The 13,726-nt window shown below is 46.9% G+C and overlaps 1 protein-coding gene across 3 annotated transcripts in view; it reads right to left on the bottom strand.

The window, feature by feature from the left end:
• Positions 1–501: 501 nt before the first annotated feature.
• The window catches only part of IL1RAP (interleukin 1 receptor accessory protein), a 46,428-nt gene continuing 33,203 nt past the window's right edge, over positions 502–13,726 (bottom strand). For 2 of the 3 annotated variants that reach the window (XM_079315058.1, XM_079315059.1), the window contains exons 9-11: positions 11,897–12,046; positions 10,897–11,040; positions 6,866–8,389 (exon numbers count right to left, since the gene is read on the bottom strand). In XM_079315058.1, the coding sequence (XP_079171184.1) occupies positions 7,944–8,389; positions 10,897–11,040; positions 11,897–12,046 (740 nt within the window). In that variant the 3' untranslated portion in view covers positions 6,866–7,943. Of the gene's footprint in view, positions 1,507–6,865; positions 8,390–10,896; positions 11,041–11,896; positions 12,047–13,726 lie in introns of those variants that run through there. The other variant, XM_079315060.1, reaches the window with a different exon arrangement.

Raw genomic sequence — 13,726 nt, 5'->3', positions numbered from 1 at the left:
ACATCTTGCTTCTATCCCTGAGCCCACTGACTACTCAGAGAATTTTTTAAATTATATTCCCTGTAATGGTTTTCTTTCCTGCTGCGTGGAAGGCCACTCAACTGACAGAACAAATTCCTCATACAGTGAAGCAGGGATAAGGACCAAGCCCAGGAGACCACTGCAAACTCTGGGAACAGGAGGGGATCTCAGCCAGCTTGAACAAACCACATCTCCAGGCACCGCCTGGTGAACAATGCTACAGCATTTACCAGTTCCTATGGAACTTTTTACAACAGCAGGTTAAAGAAATCAATTTTATTTAGAGATAAAGGGCTTGTCTTAAAACAGTTGAGCAGATTCTTTTAGACCACAGCAGGTAACTGCAGTGGCAAGGCTTCCATTACCCTCTTTAGCAAAGTTTCAGCCTTTGCAAAAAGCAGCCTTGCTCCCCTTTCTCCCGAGGTTGCTGGCGGCGGGACGGCCGCTCCCTGCTCCCTCCCTCCCTGTGCACCCAGCGCAGCAGCAGCCCTGCCGCACACACAGCCAGGGAAAAGCAACGCCAGAGAAACGTTTTCAGCTCCGTCTGCAATTTAAATTCAGGAGAAGCACCGGGCAGGAAGGCCCCAGCCGCTGCTCTGCGCGTGGCTGCAGGCCCTGGCTCAGGGCAGCAGCAGTGACATTGCTGCAGTCCTCCAGGCAGGCATGGCACTGATGTTAGTGGCACCGTGCCAGCCTGTGACACGGCAAACACATCCCGAGGCTGCAGCGAGTTCCTTTCACTGGCCCAGCAGCAGCAGCCTGCGTGCTAGAGCACGTAGAAGTCATTGTTGTTGGACAGGTCACTGTAATGGCAGAGGGCGAGAGCGGGGCCCTGTGCCGGCGGGGGCTCGGCTCGGGCCCTGCCCTGCAGGGGCTGTGCCGGGGCCCTGCCCGAGCCCGGGTTGCAGAGCTGACTGTCCCACCTGGGCTCAGCCGCGGCCTGCTGCTTGTGTCTGCTGCTGCCCTGGCACTGCGTCCCACAACACCGGCACGTCAGGAAGCGCCTGGCTCGCTGCTTGGCCTTTGACTCGGAGGCCGAGGCCGTCCCTCCATGAGCGACAGTCACGGGAGTGGCTCCCCGCGGGTCGGGCTGCCCTTTCAAGCGGCTCCTTCTCCTCTGGCCGGGGTCCAGGCTGATGTCGGACTGCGAGGAGCAGCTCTCGTTCCAGCCGGCGCTGGCGCTCAGGCTGCGCAGCGGCAGGGCGAGCCGCAGAGCCTTCCAGAACTGCGAGCCCGAGCGCTTGGACTTCTCCCCCTTCCAGGTGACGAAGGAGACCGACTCCTTCAGCTGCAGGATGCTGGGGTGGGTGCACTGCAGCGGCCTGTACTCCACCACGATGAGCTTGGTGGCTATGGCGTTCTGGCACATGATGCCCAGCTTGAACTCCAGGAGGCTGATGCTCTTCTCTGTCAAGTAATCGGGACTCAGGACCACGATCATCCTGCGGCTCCTCTGGATGAAGTCGAACACTGCTTCAGTGGTATCTAAGAGTACAAGGGCAGAGGAAAAGGGGTGCACAAGGAAAAGGGAGTGGGGAGAGAAAAGCTAAGGAAGCTGTTTGGAGGCATACCTGCTCAGATCCCTCTTCCCACAGAGGGAAACCCGGCACAAGTGCTGTGACTTTTGGCTTGCCCACACTCCTGCTGGCAGCAGTGTTGCTGTGCAGTGGGTTTTTGCAAAGGCTGAGGCGGTAAATGAGAAGCCAGGATATGCCATGACTGTACTCTGACTTCTGCCCTGCACAGCATCAGTCATGCCCAGAGAAGTGCAGGAATTTGATAAAGGGTGGGTCTTGTTTGGGAACCACCTGCGCACAGAGTGAGCAACTCTGCATCAGGGGATCAAAGCAAATCCTGCCCCAACTCTAACTGCAGTGGCAGACCCACCTCCCCCCTGTCATGCTCTCTCATCTTTAAGTAGAAACCTCCAAATTTAGAAAGCAAAAATACCAGCCTTAAACCCCTCCACCAGTTCCCCTAGGCATCATGGGCGGTGGAAATACTGTCCTTCAAAGCATTTCTTGGGATTAATCGCAAGCTGTAAAGCTCAGCAAGAAGCCCAGCTGGAATAGTGCCAGGCAAGAGCAACATCTCTTTTATTACAAATTTTGAAAAGCAGCAAACCTGAAGGATGTCCTTGGACTCCTACCTGTGGCTTGGGATGTAGAAAGCATATTGAAGGTGTAGTGGCTGAAGGGTGAGCAGTGGAAAGGATGGGAACTATATGGCTTTGGCACTCAGCAATTTAACAAAAGCTGAATTATAAAACTAAAAAAATTTAAAAACCCATACACTTACTAAGTGCTGCTGCCTGAGATGAGAGGGGACCCAAGGACAAGCTGGTGTTCAAGCAGGACGAGGATCATTAGAGTAAGAGCTCTTGCACATTTAGAGAGAAAAATCTGCCTCTAGGAATGTCTTTCAAAGAGCTGTTCTGGGAAGAAGAGCTACCTCCTGCTTCCCTTCCATTTCACACTGCTAAAGCCTTCATTCCTCAGGCTGGAGATTCTCCTCTCTCCCTGACAGTGGAACACTGGTCTTTTATATGAATAAAAATACTGTTCCTTCACTGCAATGGCAGTGCCTCTTAATTCCCCAGCACTTGACTGACTCAGTTCACAGCAGAAGGTGCTGCATCTGGGTGCACCTTATTTTAATATTGCACAGAAAAATACTTTTCAAAGAAGTAAGACTGGCTGTAAAACTCATTGTCACTAGATTATTTGGAGACCAAGACAAGAAAATGATTATATAGCAATATCCTAATGGAGAAAGTAGGGCAGTGTTTGGTTAACAAAATACTGGAATTAAAATAAAATAATTTTGAGATTTTTTTTTTCTTGTATAAAACGTTGGGGGGGGGGTTACCCCCAACACACACAGGAAAACACTGATTCACTCAGGAAACCAGAAGTAGATGACAGTCAGTTCTGTCAGAATTGTCACTTACCACCATGGTGTGTTTTTACCACCCTATTTCAAAGGCATAAAGAATTGGCAGCAATTTCCAAGTTTACTAAGCAATTTCCAATTTACTAAGTCCAGACCTCATTCAAACTTTTCTACAACTGATTGAAATCTATTTTGAAAACAGCCAGGCTTCAACAGTCTGTGAAAGAAAAAGCCCTTTTGTTGCTTTGAAAGGTCTTTCTTTTTGAAACTGGAATCACAGAAACACAGCAAAATGCAAGCAGGAGCAACCCCTGGGAGGTCACCTATTCTACCTGCCTGCTCAAAGAGCCCAGGTTCAATTAATGTGAACGACTCTGATGCTGCTGGAATGAAATGTTTTGATTGAGGTGCAAGTGCTGGGTTTTTTTTATCAATTTTGAATTTGCAACACTTTTTGAGACTTTTTTTTTTTTTGAGAGTCATTTTTTTGAGACTTTTTTTTTGGCAGGGAAGATGTTGAAATTTCCAAAGATATATTTGAGAATGGGATGCATTTAGACTTGGCTGATCAGGATAACTTGGGATGTTCAGTTTGCAAAAAACCCAGCTCAGCAAAAATCCTGAGAGACATTTCACAGTGTGCAGGTAAGATCTTCCCTCCCAGGGAAAGAGCACAGGATAGCACAGGCAGCAAGAACACTGCAGGGGCTTGGGGATTCAACACTCTTAGTTATCTGCTTTTTACTAAAAAAATCTTCCATCTTTACTAAATGTTTGTAAAAGATACTGCGTATTTTTATTGGTTTACTTGTGTCACCCCAGTGCACCCAAAGATGTAACAGATTATAAAGATTATAACCACAGATCCCATAGCCATAGACCTCAAATCCATAGATTATCACAGGCACTCATTTTGCTAGTGATCTGGAAGTGCTGAGCTGTCTCTCAACTTACCTGTGGGCAGGCAAACATGGGAAACGGGCAAGAAAGTGGCTTGGATGAGAAAATATGAAGCTTACTGAACCCAGAAGCTCATGGCCAAAGTAGCCTGAGAGTGATTTCTGTGGTTTGGACAGATTTCTAAAATTCTAATTTGATCTTTAAAGCAAACAGATTATGTTGCCTTCCCATCTCTCTGTCTTATGATTGCAAAGTGAGCACTCTTCAGATCAGAGACTTTCTGTGTGTGCATGTCCACTGCTGTGAGACATTTGAATGCTGTGTGTCACTGTGCTTCTGGGAGCTCAGGTTCCTCTGCAGGCACAGCATGAAACAGCCAGGAAAATGTCCCATTCCAAGGAGGAGCCCCATACAATCTTGATACTTAATCATCTTTCTTTAACAGCATTTCGCAGACATAATGGGAAGATGGTACTTATGAGAAATGCACAAGGACTGAAATGCAAAAATGAAAATGTTTTATTGAAAAGCAAAAAAAAATAATACTGACACTTCACAGACCAAATCACACAAAGGCAAAAACATACAGAAAAGAGAAAACTCTGGAACAGCTGTACAACATCAAACAGCACAGTGAAGGAAGATATTTTTTCCAATTTGTGCCATGCTGTTTCCCAATGAAAAAGCAATGAGGAACTTTGCATGAGCTGCATATTGATAAATGTTAGGTTAGAGCACAGAAACTCAAACAAATCAACTGATTCAGACGGATGCTGTGACAATCCCACAATGGAAACTGCATGTGGCATAGAATGAAATGACAGGTGTATCTGATGCACTTGAAGATCTGCTTTACACTTGGGACTGGGCTTTACCCCTGGCCTGAAAGACCCCAGCAAAGCCACTGGAAATGCTCTTGGTGAGTGGAACCTGCTCCAAGACTATTCCTTCCACACTGTTCCCTCTGACCTCTCAGGCCCCTTCCAAACCATCTCACCTTTCACCTTGTGGGTGCTCTGCTGATGTCTCTCAGTAACCCTATTCTCAGGTTGCAATAACACCAAAGGCCACTGCAGTGTGTGCCTGAGAAAGTCAAGGTCTATTAATTATTTGGAAAACTCTTTCAATATAATCAGCAAAATACTCGAGAGGATTTAACTTCCTGAAATAATCCGACTTGCTAAAACATCAGCGTAAGTTCTCTTGGTAACTCAGCCAAAACTGAGATGTGATGTAGTGAGATCTGGGATGTCAATTCAATTTATGAGTAATTGGGAGTCAATCTTTTAAAAATCACATGGGAATCTAACACAGCTCTGCTTTGGCCTCAGGGCCTTCCCTCTGCCTGCAGATCTGGCAGCTGATTACAGAAATGCTTAAAACACAAACAAAAAAGTGAAGCTGGTCACAATGACAGGGTTGCAATGGGTTCACAAAGCTGAGCACAGGTTTGGGTGCTATCTCTTAAAAATGAAGTTTTCTGGAGTGTAGGAAGCAGCTCTGTCCCTCCACAGATAACCACAGTAGAAAAGCTCATAACAAAACTTTTAAGCACCTCTGAGCAGATGAGGAGCTCCACTGCCACCAGTGAAGCTGACTGCAATTTTACCTGCTTAAATCAAAGCTTACTTGGGGTGGGAAAAATGAAGAGGACAGTAAAAAGAAGCCCTATTTGTTAAACATTTGTACAGTGTCCTGGTTCCAGCCAGGACAGGGTTAGTTTTAGCAGTAGTCAGGAGGGGGCATGTCCAGGACAGTGAAGTTATTCTGTACCATTTGCAAGGGGTGGGGGGAAGGGGATCTCTTCTGGAGACAAAAGGCCCCAGCACAGTGCAGCACAAAGAATGGTTGGATATGGTCAATTGTCAGGGGGTTTGTCCATGAGAATTTTTTATTTCTTGTACCCTGTATCCCCAGTATTGTTTTTAATGCTCATTTTCTTATCTCACTGCTGTTTCCAGTAAATTTTTTTTATCTCACAGTGGGATTATGACCTTTTGTGCCTCCAATTCTCCTCTCTCACCCTCTGCAGGGAGAGGGGAAAAATGAGGGGCACATGGTTTCAGGGAGAGTACTGAATTGTGGGGTACCATTCCTAAACACAACATACAGTACCTGACTAAGGGCAGGGGGGGCTGTAGCTCCCTGCAGCCCTGGAAGAACATTATTAATCATAAAATGCTAAGGATAGAAGGTTTCCCTGACACCAGGATTTAGTCCCATACCTATAAAGCTGGGTTTTTTACTGGGATGCTATCAAAGCTCCCAGCTCAGCTGGGTGAATAGTGTATAGACTCCTAACTGTAGTGTTTTTATAGTGGCATTATGACTGCTTATGCTTCAACCACTGGACACCAACAGAATGAATGCACGAGTCAAAGGTCACTCTGGAGCAACCACCACCAATAAAAATAAACATGCACTTGGTGTGTGTAATGCTGAACTCCACAATTAAGTGGGCAGGTCCTTGCACTAGGAGCTGCAGGAGTATGGAGACACTCCCAGAGCCTGAAGTTTTATTTGAATACATTGTGAACATAGCACCAGACAATACCAGGGCCCCACTGTGCTTTGGTGTGTCCAACAAGAGAGAGGAAACCCCTTCTCAGCATGACCTGTGTGATGGGGGCTAACTCACCACACCCTCTCCTGCTGCAGCAAGGACACCTACACAGAGGGGTTTTGTGCTTCTCTTTTGTGCAAATGTTGCAGAAGCTGGTACATCCTCTGTTTTGCAGCTCTGGGCTGGAATCAAGATGGGGAGAGACTTGCTTTGTAAAGCCAAAGTTTAGTTAAAACCTAAGCCCTGAATTAGAAATGGTGACATTGTTCATAACCAGGCACTGAAGAAAGAGTCTTTATAAAATCATAGAATAATCTGGTTTGGGAAGAACTGTCAAAAGCCACCCTCCCTGCAATATTCAACTGAATCAGATTGCTCACAGCCTTGTCCAACCTGGCCTTGAATGGTTCTAGGGATGGGGCATCCACCACCTCTCTGGGCAACTTGTGCCAGTTCTACCACCCTCATTGTAAAATATGTGCTCCTCTTTTAGTTTAAAACCATTATCCCTTGACCCCAAAGGGATAATTGTAAAAGGCCCTACAAAAAAGTCTTCACACACTTTTCTTATAAGGCCCCTTTAAGCAGTGAAAGGCTACAAAAAGGTCTCCCAGGAGCCTTCTCCAGGGAGAACATCCCCAGCTTTCTCAGCCTGTCCTCATAGTCTTACTACATGGACAGAATTAGTAGTTTTTAGGAAGTTCAAGTAAGTTTGTGGGGTGTCCTTCTGGGTTGGACTTATATCCAGTTTCATCCCAAAGACCTTGGGAGCACCTTGCATGATGCTTTCCCCCAGCCAGTGGCAGAGACAGCAGGCAGGTTCAGTAGTACACTGGGGTTCCTTGTAGTGCTTTTGAAGTCCCTGAGTTTATTCTACAAAGAAACATCTCTCACATGCACCATGGCCTGTACTCAGGAGAGACTTCCCTGGATTACAAGCAGCTCTGAAGGATCTCGTACTAGTGAGACTGCAGAGTCCCAGAGACTGACAACTTGTACCTAGATGTGCTACAATACAAGCACCCAGTAGAGCTGTGAGGGTTATTTTAACGTTTCTCTAACAGCCATTTCTCACTGCCAAACTACCTGGATGCATCTGCTTCAAAGGAAATTTGGGGAGCAAAGATGAGGAGCTTCAAGACTCTACACTCCCCACCATGCAGCAGGAATCTGTGATCCCACAATGATTGGGACTACAGATACAGGACATGCAGGAAAGGCTCTACACTGGAGCCACTTTGCAAATTGTTCCTCAGCCTCTGCAACAGGGACTGAGGACCAGAAAGGAGTGGAGTTGCTTAGGAGTGGAAAGAAGCTCTGTCCTGGATGCTAATGAAGGTCCCAGAGGAACTGCTCTAGGAGTACTGGCCATGCTGTCACAAGCTGCTGGATGCATCCCAACTGGACAGCAAATTCAGACTTTAAGCCCAGGGTTTTTGTGGTTGATAACAAGGGCATACATTTGCAGAGAGCAGGTGTTTGCATCTTTGGTCTCTCTACCGACAGAGCAATATCAAAGCTGCAGGGAAAACATGACAATCCTCTGAAATGTTTGGGACATGGTCCTTCATGGAAAAAACCCTGAGTTCCTCCCCACTCCCTGGCCTAACTTGTGGATTTTTGCAGTGTGGTTTGGTTTGTTTTCTGATTGTGTCAAACATTTTTCAGGGATGTGCATCAACCCATCAAGGCTTAAACTCCTGCTAATTTTTCTCACTGGCATTTCCACCTGCAGCTGCTTCCAGAACCTGCCCTTTGGGAACTTGGATTTCTCGCCTTTCCATTTAATGACATTCAAGGCCGCCTTGGCCTGCTTCAGCTCCTTCACTTTGCTCTTCTTGATGGCTTTGTACTGCACTAGAATGACTTTGATGTTGCCCTTGGAGGCCATATTCTCTAGGCCAGCCTTGAGCTCCAGCAGGGCCTGTGTCCCCTGCAAGACGTAGTTGGGGCTCAGGACAACAAGCAGGCGTCGGCTTTTCTGGATGAAGCTCAGGGTTTCGTCTGTGACAACTGGGAGAAAGAAACATTGAGGTGGTTAGTGATGTCCAAGAACATGCTGCTGAGCTGCTGCTGTGACACCAGGTACCTCTTGAAGGGGACAATAAATCCTCTGGAGGCCCTCCCTAGACTACACTGGTGCTTCCCAACCCTGTAGGGGGCTCTAGATGGGACCTCTTACACCACAGCTAGCTCACACTGCCCATACAGTGACATCTTCTCCATTAGCTCCAGACTACCTACAGATGCAGTTTCTCCTCCCCATGCTACACAGAGAGAACCAAGAGAGCTACATCTGAAAGTCACTGTACTACACATCAGTGATACCACCCAGTGCTGTCAGGATGCCCTCTGGCCAAGAGGGCTGCTGATCTCAGCCTGAAATTTAGCTTCCTTCTAGTAAGAGGGGAAAAAGAGGCTCTCTGGAGCAAAGCAGGGAAACTGCCAGCTGCATAACACATGAACTCAAGGGAAGGACTCACCCTGAAGATGCTCCAGAAAACCTGAATGTCTATGCTTACATCCTCTTCTGGCAGGTGTCCAGAATGACTCTGGGTACTCCCTTCACTCCTCTCACCTCAGTTTCCCCACATAAAGTAAGCATTTACACCCTCCCTGAGTGTCCTCATGGGATAATTTGCTTTGGTAATGCTACCATCCTAACTCCTGTTACTCATCCATCTGTTCCTGCTGCCATCCTCTATGAAAGCACATTAGAGCACTTTTAGAACTGACTCTGAGGACTTTTTGTGAAGTGTCCCAAAAATGACACCCTTTAAGCTGGAAAAATGTCATGGTAACTGTGGATCTTCTTTCATTTTCTAACAACTGCAGGTAGACTGTCCTTGGCCACCTTCCTGTAATTAATGTGAAAATCCCTTGTAAATGCGAATCCAGCTCCTTGTACTCTCTCTGCTGTAGAATCTCCCACACTTCCTTGATAAGGGAACACTCTTGACTGGTCAGAAATCACAATGGAGAGTAAAATAATGCTGACAGACAACTTCATTTAGCTGTCAAGCACGTTTGATTAGTTCCTGTCAGCTAACTCACGGGATAATCCATCTCCCACTGTTTCTTCATCAAGGACAACATAACTCTACCCATGACACAGATGCACACTCTGGAGGCATGACATCAGCTGCCAAAAGCTATTTCCTGGCCCACCGTGCTTTCCTGAGGAGGAGATTAGTGAAATCCTGGCTAAGAAGCTCTGGGGAAACCCCAGCAGCAGCATGACAGCAGTGCAGTGACAAACCACTCCAGCAGTGCTCTGCAGGGCTGGTGCTGGCTTGAGGCTAGCAACAACTGAGGGGGCAGAGATGGAAATGTTTGGGGGGAAGGTGAAGGACAGAGAGTCCAGGAGAGCTGTGCTAGGAGGAAAATTACAACCTCCAAAGTGAACAAGGCAAGAAGTAGCAGAGGGAAGGAGATGGGTATCTGGTGAAAATGGCTCAGAGCAGGTTTGCTCTGACACTGGCATCAAGCAATTTGAGCCTGGAGGGTGCCCTGCCATGACATTCAGGCTCTCTTCAAGAAGGAACAGCACCAGGATTGCAGCTGTCTCACTGAGACACACGTTATTTATTTACCCTCAAACTTCAAGGTGCTCCTAGATCCTGGCAACAATCTAGGAGAGAAAGGTAACAGAACCCAGCCTGATTCTGCTCCCTTTGTTGGGCAGGTGGGCTGAGAATCCAGCAGTTCCTCCTATTCCTAGTCAAAAGGGACCACCCCAATGGACTCTGTCAGTACAGGTTTTGTCACCAGTGGGGTCCTGAGCCAAAGTCCAAGAATTCAAAGTGGGGTGGTCTGCACTGGCAGAAATTCAGCCTTTGAACTTTTAATAGGCATCAGTATCATACAACCAACTCAGCCTCCAAAAACTGAAAATCAGGAGTGTTGCCTAGATTTGAGCCCTTGCTCTGAATCTTGTGGGAAAGTATGTGTATCTGGATAGCTTCACAAACTTCCATTCTTGGTGATTCCCTGCCTCCCTGCAGCAGACACTATGTCCAGAACTTTGTGTGATTTATCTCAAAACAATAAAAAGGGACTACATCTTACTGAAAAGTTGTCTCACTACCTGCAACAAAGTACTTTCAATAATAGTCACTTAATTGTGTGCCATATGAGGCACAAATTCCTAATTAACAAGGATGAATGAGATGATCCAGTGTAACTTTCCCTGCCTCTTCTAGCCTTGACTTTATCCCATTTTTTAAGGCAGCTCAGAGGGCTTGCATGAAGGTCAGTTTTCCAGCTCCCCAGGCTGACATCCCTGCACATCACTCCTGGAAAGAGCAATTGAAACAACCAACCACCATCCCCAGAGCAGCCATTGGTGGCCTGGAGCATCTGCCACACTGTCACGTGAAGCAAAAACATCAGAAGACACCATAAAGAGTTCATTAACAAAAAACCCACAAGATAATCTGGATAAGCTTGTTGCAATCAATGCTCAATACCTCAAAGAACAACAGAGAGAGCATGGAGCACAGCCCCTGTGAGATACTCACTGCCCCCAGGGAGGCTGTCTCTGTCGAAGATGCACAGCTTGTACCCAAACTCGTTCTCCAGGACTCCCCGCAGCGTCAGCAGCACGAACTCCTCCTCCTCCGCGTTGCGCGCGTAGGACACGTACACGTCGTACTCCTTCCCATCTGGGCATGGCAGCACAGGGAGACACAAAGGGCACGAGGGACACTGTGACACTGCCCATGCTGGGCCTCTGATTTGCAAGGGAAGCAGGTAGGAAAGCTCATTTGGAGCCCAGGCACTGCAGGTTAATGCACATAGATTCCATGGACCAAGCCGTTCTGTCCAGGCTACTTTTGCCTCTGGACATCTTTGCCTCTGCTCCCTCTGCTGCTGTCTATCCACACGAGCAGAGCCACCAGACAGAGACTTGCACCCTGCCTACACCCTCTGAGAGCTGCTGCACCCCCATGGTAGGTTCACACCACAAGCTGCAAGGGCTCAAACACCCTCCTCTCCCTCCAGAGGAGGGAATCTCACCTCAGAGTCCCCAGCAATGAACTCCCAGTAACACAGGGAAGCTGTGGAAGAACTGAGGACAGAACAGTGCTTTCCACATCCATCCTTTTGGATGCCTTTTCTCATCTTAAAGTAGAGCACTTGGGATCAGACCATGAATCCTTTACACAAAGTCACCAGGGAAACCAGGGACTTACTGAAACCTGATGACATATCTTGACAATCTAGAATGGAGGATACAGCTAGATCAGCAGGGCATGGCCCTGGGGAGCCTGACATGTCCATGCTCCACTTCTGCAGAGAATACAGAGGACTTCTTTCCCCTTTTTCCTGAGCCAAAAGCCTGACTCCTCTTGTTCTAAAAATGACCCACACAACTGCATGTAGATAGAGAAATGGAAGGTCAAAATGTGATTATGCTGTGATGAGGGTCAAAAATAGCTTATAGGAAAATTCCTATATGGAAAACAAAGGGCCTGGCCTGCAGCAGGATAAATACATTAAAGCTTTTTAACTTCTTACCTAGAATGGTTTCATCTGTTCCAAAATGAGCCCGATAGAAGAGGACCATTTCAAGCCAATACACGTGATAGATGACTATGAGCACCACAACAAGCAGGATGGTGGCCCCCAGGCCACAGGCCAGCTCCACAGTATACTTGGGTGCTACAACTGGTACAAAAATAAACAGAGGGTCATGGTTAAAGAACAGGCTGGACCTTCAGCTGGGCAAGAACAAGCTTGTGTCATGTGCAGCCAAACAATACAGAGGAACAGACAGGAGCCAGGTTGACCCTTCAGAGTAAGGTGGCCAAGCTAAGGCTTTTCTGACAGGACATGTGATGGCTGGCCACCCTGGAGCCCCATTCTGGGTTATTAGGTGTGGTTATGCTGGCAGAGCAAGTCCATAGCCCAGGCTGGACTTCTGTCTCTGAGCGAGGCCCAGGGAGTAGCCAGGTAGCAGAATGAGCTGTTGGTGGAAGAAACCTGCATAGTCCAAAGCCAGACCATGAACACATCCCTCTCAACAGTATCACAAACTCTTGGGCCAACACAACTGCTCTGATGACTAAGAGATCCAGGCAAACCATCTGCAGCAGAATAAAAGCAATGTTATTATTCTCCCTCCCTATCAGACACAGGTCTTGTGGCTTGTCCCAGATGACACCCAGGATATAACTAGCCATGGTTTCTTTTCTACCATGAAAGAAGAATCAGAGTTCCTTACAGAAAACCTGAAATGCTTGCAAACAAAACAGGACAACCTGTGGGCATCAAGCCAGAACATCACAGGCCCCCTCTAGCTCATACACTGTCACACCACTGCTGCTTCTTTGTACTAAGGAGAGAAAATTTCTAACTGTATCCCTAGGCAACTTTGTTGGTGGCAGCTGATGTGCAAATTGGCAAACTGCACAATAAAAAAACAACAGAGAGTGGAAACACCACCAAATTCCAATATTTAATAAGTTTCTAATAAAACTGAATTACAAAATCAAAAATGGAAGGAATTGACCAATCTTCATTAGGTGATGAGCAGCAGAAGTACTTGAGAAGGAGAGGGAAATCATCCAGAAAAAGCAAGAGATGTATATGACCTAATATAATGAAAGAGTTGGAGCCAACATATGGAGCCACTAGCTAAAAGCCAGGTGCTGAGGGGTTAGGTTCTGGCATGCCTAATGCTCCTATGGGATGTGCAGTGGGATGGGCTCAGTGAGCTTAGCATAAGGTTGCTTTGCCAGCAGCAGCTAGGGATGGTTCTTGGACTTTGCAGGAAGAAGGAGTGGTGGGTAACCATATCTGCTTAGAGCAAACCCAGTCAACTAACCAAGAACGTGGGGAGGAAAAGGGAGGATGGTACATATCAGTCCACGAGAAAACAGTATTCAGGCACTGATATATAAAGAATCTGGGTATTTCAGGTTTACTTCTGCCACATGTACAAATATTATCACCACAGAAGAATTATATATGGGGTATGAACACATTGACAGATGGTTTCAGCCTTTCTCAGTTATGTGTGTGGTCTATTGTTTCTCCCTAACAATCCAGAAAAGGTTTGTCTCAGTGGAATGAGATTAAAAAAGGAGGACAAGTACCAAGACGAAAAAGATCTTCCAGTAAAGACCTCCATGAGTCTTCCCATGCTTATAATGCAGAGTAGAGGGAAGAAGGTGTCTGGTGTGAGCTACACGAGGCATGGCAGCATTCACTGTGGGAGAGGGGAGGTCTGGTTTACAGTAAAAGCAGGTGTTGAAGCTCTAGATGAAACTGCTATGGAGGCAGAAAAATCTGCCTTAATCAGGAAGCCTCACATAGCTTTTATTACTGATAGATGGGTCTGGAAAA

The sequence above is a fragment of the Erithacus rubecula genome, assembly GCF_903797595.1.
Source record: "Erithacus rubecula genome assembly, chromosome: 11".
Classification (NCBI taxonomy): Eukaryota; Metazoa; Chordata; class Aves; order Passeriformes; family Muscicapidae; genus Erithacus; species Erithacus rubecula.
Note: the sequence above shows the minus strand (reverse complement) of the source record. Positions and strands in the feature narration are given on the sequence as shown.